The following is a 15398-nucleotide window of genomic DNA, read 5'->3' as shown; positions in this document are numbered from 1 at the left end:
TCAATCCCTGAAAGCAAAACCTGAACCGATGAAAGAGCCATGCATCGGATTTACCTTTAAGACTTGCTCATCTGTTCATGACACTAATTTGCTAAGGCAGAATGAAAGGCAGGTATACATATATAAAAAAAAAGAAGATATATATCATATCTGGAGATAGGGGAGAAAGAATACCACCTATATATCTCCTGCATATGGCAGAAAGCATCTAAGAGTGACAGTGATGGGAAGGCTGGAAATTTTCCTCACTTTTATTATCACTTTCTAAGAGTAAGAGCAGAAGAGGGAACTGAGAAATTTTGCACATTTTCTTGAAAGTCTAAATTTCCATTGTTTAATGATATTTCAAAAAAATTTAAATGCCTGATATGTAACATTAGGTCATTTCATATTGAAAAGATAATAAAAGACTCAACTTTTTCATTAGAAAAGACAGCTTTTGAAATTTAATGAAGCAGCAAAGGGGTTAAAGAAGAAAAAATATATAATTGATTCATGATGTTTTGATGAAGGTAAACTGGATGGTCAACACAAATGACCAAATAAGACAGTATTAGAAAGTTTTAAATACAACAAGAAAAGTGTGTTTGGGACATAAATAACTGGACAGAGGTTTAAGGAGGGGATTGCTAGTTCATAAGTTTCCAAATGATATTGTTGAGGGCTTAGAATAATACAGTACAGTAAGAGTGGATGGATGCAGTGATTGCACCTATATGTGAGCCAGATGTGTTCAAAATTTATGTATGAACTGACTAAGGCTGGCTTATTAAATGAGGACAAAAACTGAAAAGGTTAGGTATGAGATTAACAAGTTATATTATTGTAGGGAGTGATTATGTTGAAGAGATATTGGGGAACTGGAGAAACTAGCTAAGAGAAAAACAAAGATGGACAATGAAATGAGAATAATTGTAAAGAAATAGAGAATGAGGAATTGGAGAAACTAGCTAAGAGAATAACAAAGATGGACAATGAAATGTTTCAAAATATATGGAGCTGAATTAACAGGTATAAGAAGTAAAGGGTTACTGCAAAGAAATTAAGGTATGTATATAACAAATGAAGAAATGATTGAGTGATGTGGGGACAGGTCATGGTCCAACATGAGTAATATGTTTCCCACCGGTGTCTAGTCCCATTACAAATAGAGCTATTAGAGAAGATTTGGTAAGTGATATATTTAAAGAAATAAAGCTGCATCAAGATGAGGGAAAGTGATATGATTATTTGCAAATGGGAGCATGATAATGTGAGATGGAGGAACTGCAAGACATTTTAAGAGAACTTGGAAGTATAAGGAACTTGAAAGTGTACACTGATAAAAGCTTAGTTATAGTGCTTTGAAAAGGGGATTTTTAGTATGGTTTCGTTGGATGGTGAAAAGCTGGAAAAGGTTAAGAATTTTAGGCATCTAAAAAAGTTAAGAGAGATAAAGATATCAATATGCAAGTGTTGTGAACTATGTTCAAGGGTACAGTCCAGCTGTCTTGAAATATGAAACAGAAGCATGGGTATGCAGTAAAAGAATGACAAAAGATTGATGCTGTTGATTTTCATAAGCTTGGTATTTAGAGTTAGTAATGAGGACAGAGGAATGAGGATGCTTAAATGAGGTATGGAACTGAAAAAAGGATGGCTTGAGAAACAAATCAAGGACTGCTGGGATGATTTGAGACCATGAAAGAATGAAATGGGGGTGGTGATGTGTGTGTGTGTGTGTGTGTGTGTGTGTGTGTGTGTGTGTGTGTGTGTGTGTGTGTGTGTGTGTGTGCGTGCATATGTATAAACACATTAGGTAAAAAGTTGTAAAAGGAGATACGTGTAAATAAAAGGAAAGAGTTTTGGAATATGTGGCTAAGAGGAGTATACATTTCTGTACTTATGGAATATAAGCATGGAAGTGACTTGAATTGCGTGGAAATGGGGATACTGGAAAAAATTTTGAGTATTTTACCCTGTTGGATAGTGGGACTTTGCATACTGAATATAGTTAAATAGGGTAGGACACAGTAAGGTAACAGTGTTTTATGCAGTAAGGACAGGTCAGAACAAGGAGTATTTGATGATGAAGAGATACTGGTTGAATCTACTTTTTGCCTTTCCATTCTAACAAAAATCTATCTTATGGTTTTCTTATGAGTGTCCTATATCATCCTAAGCCCAAAATTCTAAAATAAAAAGTAGTTTTATGCTGTCACTATCTTTCCAAGAGCATTTTGTATTTGGGAGCCTGGCTAAAGAAGGCTACCAGTGCTGGTCAAAATATATGGCCTCACTCCCTAGGTCTCCATGTCATTTATCATAGGAATATACCTGACTAGTGAGATCTCTTAAATTATGCTACAACAACCATCACAAGCGTCCACCCCACACTAGTAGCTGGACTCCTCGTGTCATGAGGATAAAATTCTTTGGCAGAGCTAAAACATGGAACATTGTATGAGAAAGTCTCTCAAACAAATATTCACAAAGTTCTATTAATGTTTGTAACATATATACCTGTGGTGGAAAGAGGTTTTAATCTATGCACCCATAGATCTGAATGTAGTAAATGACTTTAACTTGAATTTGATATCCATGATTGTGTTACTTTGGTGGGGGAAGTTTTCGAATATGGAGTAAAGCCAATCACAGGTTTGTTAGTTCTGCCATTCTTACCAACAGAATTATGAATAACTGGCAGTGTCACTAACCCATTTTGGCTTGTTACTGTTGTGGTCGGGGAAACGAGAGCAACAGAGGGTTGTGGAAGTCCTGTTATGCTGGGAGGCTGAGAATAGGTTATAGTTTTGCAAGACTTTTTTGAAGTATTCGTAGTGGTATTTGGGTTACTAAGTTGAAGAGGTTTGAAAATATGCTTTGGGAGATTTGCTGGTATTCCATTATATTTTACTGGAGAACTATTGTTTGTCTCAATTGAGGCATGTTTGTGGCTTTTACTGGAACTATGGCGACAACTAGATGAAGTTTTACTATTCCCATGTGGTATTGATATTCTGTTGTTTGGTTTTGAGGTGTTTGCACTAGATACAGTAGTTTTTGCATCTTTCCCACAGTCTTTTGTAGTTAAATGAGAATAAAATACTCCATCTTTACCTTCCAAAGAAAGAGCAATGTTTGTACTACCAAGAAAGGGAGAAGCCAATCCAGCCCAAGACATGACAGAAGCAGTTGGCACAAGTGATTGTAAACTCCTGTTGATAATGGTGGCAACTGGGGAACCAGCAACCATGCTTGGTGTAGTGGTTGTCAAAGGGTGGGGATGACCAAGACATGGGGTGGTGCTAGTGGCAGTGGTGGCTGTATTAGGTGTTGCAATTGTATATGTAGCAGTTGTTACACCCAGTGGAGATGTAGTCACTGGAACTGCCATGGAGACTGGTGCGCTGTTGGTTATAGTTTGGTGAGAACTTGCAACAGCATTAGAGGCAGCTGTGGTGGTGGTGGTGGTGGTGGAAGAGTGATTGGTGCTGTTGGCTATAAGTGACGTAATTGCTGCCAGATGGTGATGCAGGGCTGATCGATGAGCCTCCAGTTGTGCACGAGATGCAACCAGCTGGGCTACTTGTTCTTGCACTAGCTGGGCAGTCTGACAAACTGCCAGCTGACTTCTCCGCACCTCTTCTATGTGTTCTAGCAGTACTAAGTTGTTACTGCCTCCTTGTGCTGTGAAAATCATGATCTTATTAAAAAATACATTCTTAAGCCCTGAATATTCTTGGGAAAATCTGCAAAAAAAGTATCTGAGATGAAAGTATGTTTTAGCTGAAGTGAACAAGTGAGGTAAAATGAAGAACTTAAACTATCTAACACACAGAATAAAGATTTACTGAAATAAGGCTTTGAAATAATGTTAATTCCTGGACATTATAACATCTATCTGTACCATCTAAATGAACATAAAAAATAATGAAATGTCACATTTACCTTGTGCATTTTTTATGAAATGTTCAATAACAGTATCAACCCCTTGAAGGCCTGCCAATAAAGGGTCATCTTCTGGTGGTAATGAGGGCATTATGATTGCTTCCTTCATGGGAGTTTTGCTACTTCCTCTGCTCATCACCACCTAGTGAATTAGAATGTAAGTGTAATTAATAATAAAGCAATAGAGCATCTTTAGCTTTTCATCAATACAGAAAAATCAATATATGTGCTTTTGTCCTTAAATTACCCTCTGTCCTTATTTATAATTAACAGATCAAAAGTGATACGATAAGCAAATGTCATATCAAAACATTAAGAAAATCAACAATTGATGAAGTATGAGGTGGAATAGAAGAAATAAATAAACACAAAAATAATAACAATAATAATAAGAGACCAAGAACAGCTGTCCTTATTGTTACTGACTGATATATTGATGAAAAACTCAAATGACATTCAAATAATTCTATAAACCCAGTACCCATTTCATGGGGCTCTCAGAGCTCTAAGGCTGAACTACAATTAGTAGGAGAGGAATTCTGGACTTCTTTGAAGTGAGCAATTCTCCAAGATTACTTTTTACCAGCCACAAGCCCTCAACACTTACACAGTGAAACAAAGATTCTCCCTATACAGTATCACCTCAACATACTTAGCAACCAAATCTTTGCAGCAGCATTGGACCTCTCCCACCCAAGCCATTCCATAAATAACCCTCTACTTGAAAGTAGAAGTAAAAATTCTATCCCTGCCTTACACTTCAGCAGTCTCTTCTTACAGATCCCCATACCAACACCAAACATAACACTGAAAAAACACATAAACCTTGAAATAACCCCAACAAGCACTAAACTCACCCTTCTAACCAAGGCTTAAATATCACCTCACTAGATATACACCCATCTAAGACCAAACTTCCCGGATATAAATGAGTTACAGTCTTTGCTTGGAATATCACCTAAGCCTAGAACACTATAAACGCCATTTCATCATATCAAAAGACCCATTTCACCCAGAGTGCAACTACCACAGTGAGGACACTGATCACTTACTACTCATCTGTCCCACACTCTCCTCATGTAGATGCAGCCACAACATTATTCTATTTCATAACATGTAGTCCTATCCATTGGTCATGGCCAGCTACCTGAGCACTGTGAATACCTCATAAATATAAAAGGTACTCTTGGGACATGAAGTATGTAAATATATCTTTCTTTCATACTTGTTTGCCATTCCCCACACTAGTGACAGGAACTGGTGAAGAAAAGGCCTCATTTACTCACATTAATTCTCTAGCTGTCATGTGTAATGCACTGAGACCACAGCCCCCTTCCCACAACCAGATATATACAGAAACCAGAATTCCAATCATGTTTCACAATTCTATAATTTGATTTTCATAAATCATGGCGGTCTCAATTTCTTCCATTTTTTAAATTATGAGGAAGTCACACTCAGTCTCTAGCTGTCATGTGTAATGCACTGAAACCTGAGCTCCTTATCCACATCCAGGCCCCACAGACCTTTCCATGGTTTACCCCAGATGTTTCACATGCCCTGGTTCAGCTCATTGACAGCATGTCGACCCTGGTATACCACATCATTCCAATTCACTCTATTCCTTGCATGCCTCTCACCCTCCTGTATGTTAAGGCCCCAATCGCTCAAAATCTTTTTCACTCCATCCTTCCACCTCCAATTTGGTCTCCCGCTTCTACTTGTTCCCTCCACCTCTGACACATATATCCTCTTTGTCAAGTTTCCTCACTCATTCTCTCCATATGCCCAAACCATTTCAACATATCCTCTTCTGCTTTCTCAACCACACTCTTTTTGTTTCAACACAACTCTCTCACCCTTCAGTACTTATTTGATCAAACCACTTCACACCACATATTGTCCTCAGGCATTTCATTTCCAATACATCCACCCTCCTTCCTACAACCCTATCTATAGCCCATGCCTCACAACCATACAACATTGTTAAAACCACTATTCCTTCAAACATACCCATTTTTGCTCTGAGATAACATTCTCTCCTTCAATGCTCTCAGAACCTTCGCCCCCTCCCCACCCTGTGACTCACTTCCGCTTCCATGGTTCCTTTCACTCCTAAGTCCACTCCAAGATATCTAAAACACTTTTCCTCCAATTTTTTTCCATTCAAACTTACATCCCAATTAACTTGTCCCTCAAATCTACTGAACCTAATACCCTGCTCTTATTCACATTTACTCTCAACTTTCTCCTTTCACACACTTTTCCATACTCAGTCACCTACTTCTGCAGTTTCTCACTCAAACTAGCCACTTGAGCTGTATCATTGGTGAACAACAACTGACTCACTTCCCAAACCCTCTCACCTCCAACAGACTGTATACTCACCCCTCTCTCCCAAACTCTTGCATTTACTTCACTAAACACCCCAACCATGAACAAATTAAATAACCATGGGGACATCAGACACCCCAGACACAGACCAATATTCACTGTGAACCAATCGCTCTCCTCCCCTTCTACAAGTACACATGCCTTACATCCTTGATAAAAACTTTTCACTGTTTCTAACAACTTGCCTCCCACACCATATATTCTTAATACCCCACACAGAGAATCTCTGTCAACTCTATCATATGCCTTCTCCAGATCCATATATGCTGCATACAAATCCATTCGCTTTTCTAAGTATTTCTCACATACATTCTTCAAAGCAAACACCTGATCCACACATCCTATACCACTTTTGAAACCACACTGCTCTTCCCCAATCTGATACTCTGTATATGCCTTCACCCTCTCAATCAATACCCTCCCATATAATTTACCAGGAATACTCAACAAACTTATACCTCTGTAATTTAAGCACTCACCTTCTCCCCTTTGCCTTTGTACAATGGCACTAGGCAAGCATTCTGCCAATCCTCAGGCATCTCACCATGAGTCATACATACATTAAATAACCTTACCAACCAGTCAACAACACAGTCACCCCCTTTTTAATAGATTCCACTGCAATACCATCCAAACCCGCTGCCTTGCCGGCTTTCATCTTCCGCAAAGCTTTTACTACCTCTTCTCCATTTACCAAATCATCTCCCTAACCCTCTCACTTTGCACACTACCTCAACCAAAACACCCTATATCTGCCACTCTATCATCAAACATATTCAACAAACCTTCAAAGTATGTGTGTGTGTGTGTGTGTGTGTGTGTGTGTGTGTGTGTGTGTGTGTGTGTGTGTGTGTGTGTGTGTGTTTTCCATAAATATTTCCCATTTCCTGCATTAGCAAGGTTTTTTTTTTGGTTTTTTTTTCCGCTGTCTCCCGCGTTTGCGAGGTAGCGCAAGGAAACAGACGAAAGAAATGGCCCAACCCACCCCCATACACATGTATATACATACGTCCACACACGCAAATATACATACCTACACAGCTTTCCATGGTTTACCCCAGATGCTTCACATGCCCTGATTCAATCCACTGACAGCACGTCAGCCCCGGTATACCACATCGCTCCAATTCACTCTATTCCTTGCCCTCCTTTCACCCTCCTGCATGTTCAGGCCCCGATCATACAAAATCTTTTTCACTCCATCTTCCCACCTCCAATTTGGTCTCCCTCTTCTCCTCGTTCCCTCCACCTCCGACACATATATTCTCTTGGTCAATCTTTCCTCACTCATTCTCTCCATGTGCCCAAACCATTTCAAAACACCCTCTTCTGCTCTCTCAACCACGCTCTTTTTATTTCCACACATCTCTCTTACCCTTACGTTACTTACTCGATCAAACCACCTCACACCACACATTGTCCTCAAACATCTCATTTCCAGCACATCCATCCTCCTGCGCACCACGCCTCGCAACCATACAACATTGTTGGAACCACTATTCCTTCAAACATACCCATTTTTGCTTTCCGAGATAATGTTCTCAACTTCCACACATTCTTCAAGGCTCCCAGAATTTTCGCCCCCTCCCCCACCCTATGATCCACTTCCGCTTCCATGGTTCCATCCGCTGCCAGATCCACTCCCAGATATCTAAAACACTTCACTTCCTCCAGTTTTTCTCCATTCAAACTCACCTCCCAATTGACTTGACCCTCAACCCTACTGTACCTAATAACCTTGCTCTTATTCACATTTACTCTTAACTTTCTTCTTTCACACACTTTACCAAACTCAGTCACCAGCTTCTGCAGTTTCTCACATGAATCAGCCACCAGCGCTGTATCATCAGCGAACAACAACTGACTCACTTCCCAAGCTCTCTCATCCCCAACAGACTTCATACTTGCCCCTCTTTCCAAAACTCTTGCATTCACCTCCCTAACAACCCCATCCATAAACAAATTAAACAACCATGGAGACATCACACACCCCTGCCGCAAACCTACATTCACTGAGAACCAATCACTTTCGTCTCTTCCTACACGTACACATGCCTTACATCCTCGATAAAAACTTTTCACTGCTTCTAACAACTTGCCTCCCACACCATATATTCTTAATACCTTCCACAGAGCATCTCTATCAACTCTATCATATGCCTTCTCCAGATCCATAAATGCTACATACAAATCCATTTGCTTTTCTAAGTATTTCTCACATACATTCTTCAAAGCAAACACTTGATCCACACATCCTCTACCACTTCTGAAACCAAGGTAATGTCAAGAAATCACTGAACCAAACCCTAAAAGAGAAAAATCCTCACTTGGTCCCATTCTTTGTTCCTTCTTTTGGAAAGTAAAACATGAGGGGAGGATTTTCAGCCACCCACTCCCACTCCTTTTAGTTGCCTTCTATGACAACGCAGGGAATATGGGGATGAAATGCTTTCTCCCCTACCTCAGGGATACCCTTTTTTTAGTTTGCTCCATGTAATCCTCCCATTTCAACATTTTATTCTGTCAGATCCTCTGGCATAAACCAACATTTCAGACTTTAAGAAAATTGTGTTTTGAAGTACTGTAATGCTACATCTCCCTCATCATCTTCAGTGACTCATGACTGCTACAAATTGTTTTTCAATATTCATTTTGACCCTTGCTGAATTTCAGGAAATTATATGTTATAAGCATGTTAATTATCAATATCTCATAAAATAATTCAGGCATTCATCTTTTAATCTTGGGTTATTTGCTAGGTACTTACCTTTGTATTCAAACTGGTAGTAACAGTGTTAATACCAGTTGATGCTACAGTTATGGGTGTGGCAACTGCCTTTACTGGTGCAGTTGTTACCACTGTAGCAGTTGTTACCACTGTGGTTGTTGTTGATATCGTCGTTGTGGTTACCACCGCAGTGGTGGTAGTGGTGGTGGATGTGGTGAAGGAAGCTGCACTGGTGGAGGTTGCCACAGTAGGGGTAGTGGTGGTGGCAGTGGTAGTAGCCAATGATGTGTTGACTGTGGCAGTGGTGATGGCTGTGACAGGAGACTGGGAAACTTGGGTGTGAGGGGAGGGTGCTGTTGATGCAACCTTGAGCAAAGGGACTGAGAGTGAGTTACTGGGAGGCAGTGGAGGTTGATGGTGCACAGTGGTAGCCAGCAACTGTTCCAGGGCCTCACACACACGCATGGCTAGTGGGTCTGAACTCTCCTGACGATATCGGCGCAGTCGCTCTTGAATAACTAGTTGCCACACTGCTTCTACTTCTGGTTAAAAAGAGGAATATATGTTTCTTATTATCAATACAATGGTTGTTTATATTACAGTAAGAAAAAATATAAGAAAATGTAAATATGTTTACAACAGAACCATTCCAATGTGTACTACTACTGTTCAAAACCATCAAAAAGTTGGCAAAAAGTTGAGAATACAATGAAAATTGCAGTTAATAAAAAATCATATATTCATATATTGGATTACGTGCTAATTGACAGGCATGTGAAAGAGAGACTTTTGGATGTTAATGTGCTGATAGGGGCAACTGGAGGGATGTCTGATCATTATCTGGTGGAAGCGAAAGTGAAGATTTGGAGAGGTTTTCAGAAAAGAAGAGAGAATGTTAGGGTGAAGAGAGAGGTGAGAGTAAGTGAGCATGGAAAGGAGACTTGTGTGAGGAAGTACCAGGAGAGATTGAGTGCAGAATGGAAAAAGGTGAGAGTGAGAGCCAATGACATATGAGGAGTGGAGGAGGAATGGGATGTATTTAGGGAAGCAGTGATGGCTTGAGCAAAAGATGCCTGAGGCATGAGAAAGGTAGGAGTTGGGCAGATTAGAAAGAGTAGTGAGTGGTGGGATGAAGAAGTAAGAATGGTAGTGAAAGAGAAGAGAGAGGCATTTGGACGATTTTTGCAGGGAAAAATAGTGCAGACAACTGGGAGATGTATAAAAGAAAGAGGCAGGAGGTCGAGAGAAAGGGGCACGAGATGAAAAAGAGGGCAAATGAGAGTTGGGGTGAGAGAGTATCATTAAATTTTAGGGAGAATAAAAAGATGTTTTGGAAGGAGGTAAATAAAGTGTGTAAGACAAGAGAACAAATGGGAACATCGGTGAAAGGGGTTAATGGGGAGGTAATAACAAGTAGTGGTGATGTGAGAGGGAGATGGAGTGAGTGTTTTAAAGGTTTGTTGAATGTGCTTGATGACAGAGTGGCAGATATAGGGTGTTTTGGTCAAGGTGGGATGCGAAGTGAGAGGGTCAGGGAGAATGGTTTGGTAAACAGAGAAGAGGTGGGGAAAGCTTTGCAGTAGATGAAAGCCAGCAAGGCGGCAGGTTTGAATGGTATTGCAGGGGAATTCATTAAAAAAGGGGGTGACTGTGTTGTTGACTGGTTGGTGAGGATATTCAATGTATGCTTGGTTAATGGTGAAGTGCCTCAGGACTGGCAGAATGCATGCATAGTGCCATTGTTCAAAGGCAAAGGGGATAAAGGTGAGTGTTCAAATTACAGAGGTATAAGTTTGTTAAGTATTCCTGGAAAATTATATGGGAGGGTATTGATTGAGAGGGTGAAGGCATGTACATAGCATCAGACTGGGCAAGAGCAGTGTGGTTTCAGAAGTGGTAGAGGATGTGTGGATCAGGTGTTTGCTTTGAAGAATGTATGTGAGAAATACTTAGAAAAACAAATGGATTTGTATGTAGCATTTATGGATCTGGAGAAGGCATATGATAGAGTTGATAGAGATGGTCTGTGGAAGGTATTAAGAGTATATGGTGTGGGAAGTAAGTTGCTAGAAGCAGTGAAAAGTTTTTATCAAGGATGTAAGGCATGTGTATGAGTAGGAAGAGAGGAAACTGATTGGTTCCCAGTAAATATCGGTTTGCTGCAGGGGTGCGTGATGTCTCCATGGTTGTCTGATTTGTTTATGGATGTGGTTGTTAGGGAGGTGAATGCAAGAGTTTTGGAGAGAGGGGCAAGTATGCAGTGTGCTGTGGATGAGAGGGCCTGGGAAGTGAGTCAGTTGTTGTTCGCTGATGATACAGTGCTGATGGCTGATTCAGGTGAGAAACTGCAGGAGCTGGTGACTGAGTTTGGTAAAGTATGTGAAAGAAGAAAGCTGAGAGTAAATGTGAATAAGAGCAAGGTTATTAGGTTCAGTAGTGTTGAGGGACAAGTCAATTGGGAGGTAAGTTTGAAAGGTAACAAACTGGAGGAAGTGAAGTGTTTTAGGTATCTGGGAGCGGATTTAGCAGCATATGGAACCACGGAAGCAAAAGTGAGTCATAGGGTGGGGGAGGGGGGTCAAGCTTGTGGGAGTGTTGAAGAATGTGTGGAAGGCGAGAACGTTATTTTGGAGAGCAAAAATGGGTATGTTTGAAGGAATAATGGTTCCAACAATGTTATATGGTTGCAAGGCATGGGCTATAGATAGGGTTGTGCAGAGTATTGTGGATGTGTTGGAAATGAGATGGTTGAGGACAATATGTGGCGTGAAGTGGTTTGATCGAGTAAGTAATGAAGGGTAAGAGAGACGTGTGGTAATAAAATGAGTGTGGTTGAGAGAGCAGAAGTGGGTGTATTGAAATGGTTTGGTCACATGGAGAGAATGATTGAGGAAAGATTGACAAAGAGGATATATGTGTCAGAGGTGGAGGAAATGAGGAGAAGTGAGAGTGCAAACTGGAGGTGGAGGAATGGAGTGAAAAAGACTTTGAGTGATCGGGGCCTGAACATACAGGAGGGTGAAAGGCGTGCAAGGAACAGAGTGAATTAAAACGATGTGGTATACCAGGATTGAAGTGCTGTCAATAGATTGATCCAGGGCATGTGAAGCATCTGGGGTAAACCATGGAAAGTTTTGTGGGGCCTGGATGTTTAAAGGGAGCTGTGGTTTCGGTGCATTATACATGACAGCTAGAGACTGAGTGTGAACGAATGTGGCCTTTGTTGTCTTTTCCTAGTGTGCATGGTGGGAGGGGGTGCCATTTCATGTGTGGCGGGGTGGCAACGAGAATGGATGAAGGCAGCAAGTATGAATATATACATGTGTTTATATGTGCATGTCTGTATATGTATGTATATGTTGAAATGTATATTTATGTATATGTGCGTGTGTGGGCGTGTATGTATATACATGTGTATGTGGGTGAGTTGGGCCATCCTTTTATCTGTTTCCTTGTGCTACCTCGCTAATGCGGGAGGCAGCGCCAAAGTATAATAAATATAAATGAATAATATTCATTTATTATACTTATTCGAACATTTCATTTCCAACATATCCACCCTCCTCCGAACAACCCTATCTATAGCCATGTCTCCCAACCATATAACATTGATGGAACTACTATTCCTTCAAACAAACCCATTTTTGCTCTTCGAAATAATGTTCTCTCCTTCCACACTTTCTTCACTGCTTCCAGAACCTTTGCTCCCCCTCCCCCACCCTGAGACACTCCTCTGCTTCCATGGTTCCATTCACTGCTAAGTCCACTCCCAGATATCTGAAACATTTCACTTCTTCCAATTTTTTTTCCCCCTTCCACATATACAGTGAGAATGCATGTGGTCTCAGAAAATATATTTCACAGTTCACTGTGTTTAAAGTAATTCAGCTATATCTTGACTTTGATGGCTTTAACCTTTTCAGTGCTGTTGGTATCAGTCTATGCTTACATAGTTGGCTGCTACTGGCATCAACCTATGCACATGATGTCCCACCACAAGTTGAATTCCGCCTGTACTCTAGCTCTGTTGGGTGGCCAGAGATGTCAACTCTGACAAAACATGAGTCATTAGAGATGCCTGGTGGTCTAAGTAATCTGCTAGTGATCATGGAAAGCAGATGTGTGTGCCTTTTCTTATGGTTCACCAAGTCCTTAGTTGCTATCACCACCTGTAGCACCAACAACCATGCCCACTATGAAAGTACTTAGTACAGTACTAGGCAAACCAGTTCATAATTTTTTCTCAATTGATAAATGCATAACTCTTAATTCCGAAAAAAACAACTGCCACATCCACTGGATGGGATCATATGTCATAGTGTTGTAATGTTGTGTGCATAGAGTGCAGCAGAGTTGAGTAATGTGAGCACTGCATTTCCTTATGGCAGTTGCATCATGGATATGAAGGGTCTAGGAATATGTTGAAACAAAGTTTGTAGCATTGTAGTTATGGATAATGTCCAGAGCATGAGCAGAAGAGTATGATTCATATTTGTGTCGGAGCATGGTTTATGATGGGTGAATGTCTGGTAGGTTGAAGGTTAAGACATAGTTGGGAGGTCATTTGTTCAGTCTTGTTGGGATATTTCCAAGTGTATGCGTTTTGTAAGTGTTATATTTTTTGAGGATGGTGGGATATGTAAGTAGAGGTGACTGAAATGTAAGGCAGGGATAAACTTTTTACTTCTACTTGGGAGTTGGTGTTTAATTATGGAGTGGTTTGGATAGGAGGGGGTCTAGTGCTGTTGCACTGAAGTAAATGCTGAGCATGTTTAAGTGGGACTGTAATGGGAGGATCTTTGTTTCATTGTGAAGGTGTTTCTGGTTGCTAGGCAGCCAGTGATTGTTCTGAAAGGACAATTTTTTGTGTTCTGCAGTTCTGTTATATTTGTTTTTGAGAGGGTGGAAGACCAGGCAGATGAGGTACAGTTTAAAGAGGAATGGATGAACTGTTTGTGGAGGATGTTCAGAGAACTTTTTTTTCTATCAAAAATTAGTACCAGTTAGTGTTCTAGGAACACCTGCTTTGTTTTGCTTGTGTGTTGGTGTTTAGTGTACGATTGTTACATGTACATGTGTTGTATGTGATGCCTATAATGGTTGGTGTTTTGTTCAGTGGGAAAGACTGTCCATTCAAGGTGACAGGATAATGGAAGCAAACATGAATGCCACTGTTTTATATAGTCGCCAATGAAACAAAAGGAAACAAAACAAATTATAGAGAATTCAGAAGCACTTCTCTTGCAAAATCAAGGGGATGGAACACATGAACTACCCTGAAAGGCTGAAAGAAATGGAGCTCTATAGCCTAGAAAAAAGAGAAGAAAGACATCTGATAATCTAAGCTTGACAAGGAACCAAAGGTGTAAAAGTACACATATTGACTGAAAGCCTCTCAACTGAGAAGATATAAAGGTATTAAGTCTGCATGAAAGGTGTGTAGCTGAAAGATGGGAAGGAAGACTTTACTTTGCTCCCCTATTCTTTCACTGCATTTAAGGAGACTGTTGTCAGCAATGTTAAGGCCAAACACCCTCACTTGACCATGGGGTCTGTGTAGTCTGTCTATGTAACACTCTCTCTCTCTCTCTCACTCTCTCTCTCTCTCTCTCTCTCTCTCTCTCTCTCTCTCTAACATGAAGAGCCTTGTTTTAAGGTGATAAAGCCAACTCTAATTCATAGTGACCTCCTTTGTTCCATGGTGTGACTTCTTGTGTTTTGTGTTTGCATATAATTTTCATCATTAATTTTCTATTTAGGATGGTTTTACAAATGTGACTGCTGTGTGCCAAGTGTGCCAACTATCTTTAAGTGTACACAAAAAATAAATCAGAGAATAACGCATACAAAATTTGCAAAATGTCCTAATTAGCATTGACCTTTTCCACCAGCTGCTGAACTGGAAAGCTTTTATATCATAATAATCTTTTTGATGAAGTTACAAAGAATCTTTTCATAGCATTATTATTCAATATTTTCATTTTATTCATTCTTTATTATACTTTGTCGCTGTCTCCCACGTTAGCAAGATAGCGCAAGGAAACAGACGAAAGAATGGCCCAACCCACCCCCATACACATGTATATACATACGTCCTCACACGCAAATATACATACCTACACAGCATTCCATGGTTTACCCCAGACATTTCACATGCCCTGATTCAATCCACTGACAGCACGTCAACCCCGGTATACCACATCGATCCAATTCACTTTATTCCTTGCCCTCCTTTCGCCCTCCTGCATGTTCAGGCCCCGATCACACAAAATCTTTTTCACTCCATCTTTCCACCTCCAATTTGGTCTCCCACTTCTCCTCGTTCCCTCCACCTCCGACACATATA

At 40.4% G+C, this 15398-nt stretch overlaps 1 protein-coding gene across 1 annotated transcript in view; it reads right to left on the bottom strand.

Moving 5' to 3' along the window:
- Positions 1 to 1697: 1697 nt before the first annotated feature.
- The window catches only part of LOC139747163 (uncharacterized), a 397953-nt gene continuing 384252 nt past the window's right edge, over positions 1698 to 15398 (bottom strand). The window contains exons 10-12 of the mRNA XM_071659115.1: positions 9092 to 9594; positions 3931 to 4072; positions 1698 to 3669 (exon numbers count right to left, since the gene is read on the bottom strand). Coding sequence (XP_071515216.1) covers positions 2561 to 3669; positions 3931 to 4072; positions 9092 to 9594 — 1754 coding nt within the window. The 3' untranslated portion in view covers positions 1698 to 2560. The remainder of the gene's footprint in view (positions 3670 to 3930; positions 4073 to 9091; positions 9595 to 15398) is intronic.

This window comes from Panulirus ornatus, chromosome 67, assembly GCF_036320965.1.
Source record: "Panulirus ornatus isolate Po-2019 chromosome 67, ASM3632096v1, whole genome shotgun sequence".
Classification (NCBI taxonomy): Eukaryota; Metazoa; Arthropoda; class Malacostraca; order Decapoda; family Palinuridae; genus Panulirus; species Panulirus ornatus.
This window is presented reverse-complemented; position numbering and strand designations above follow the sequence as displayed.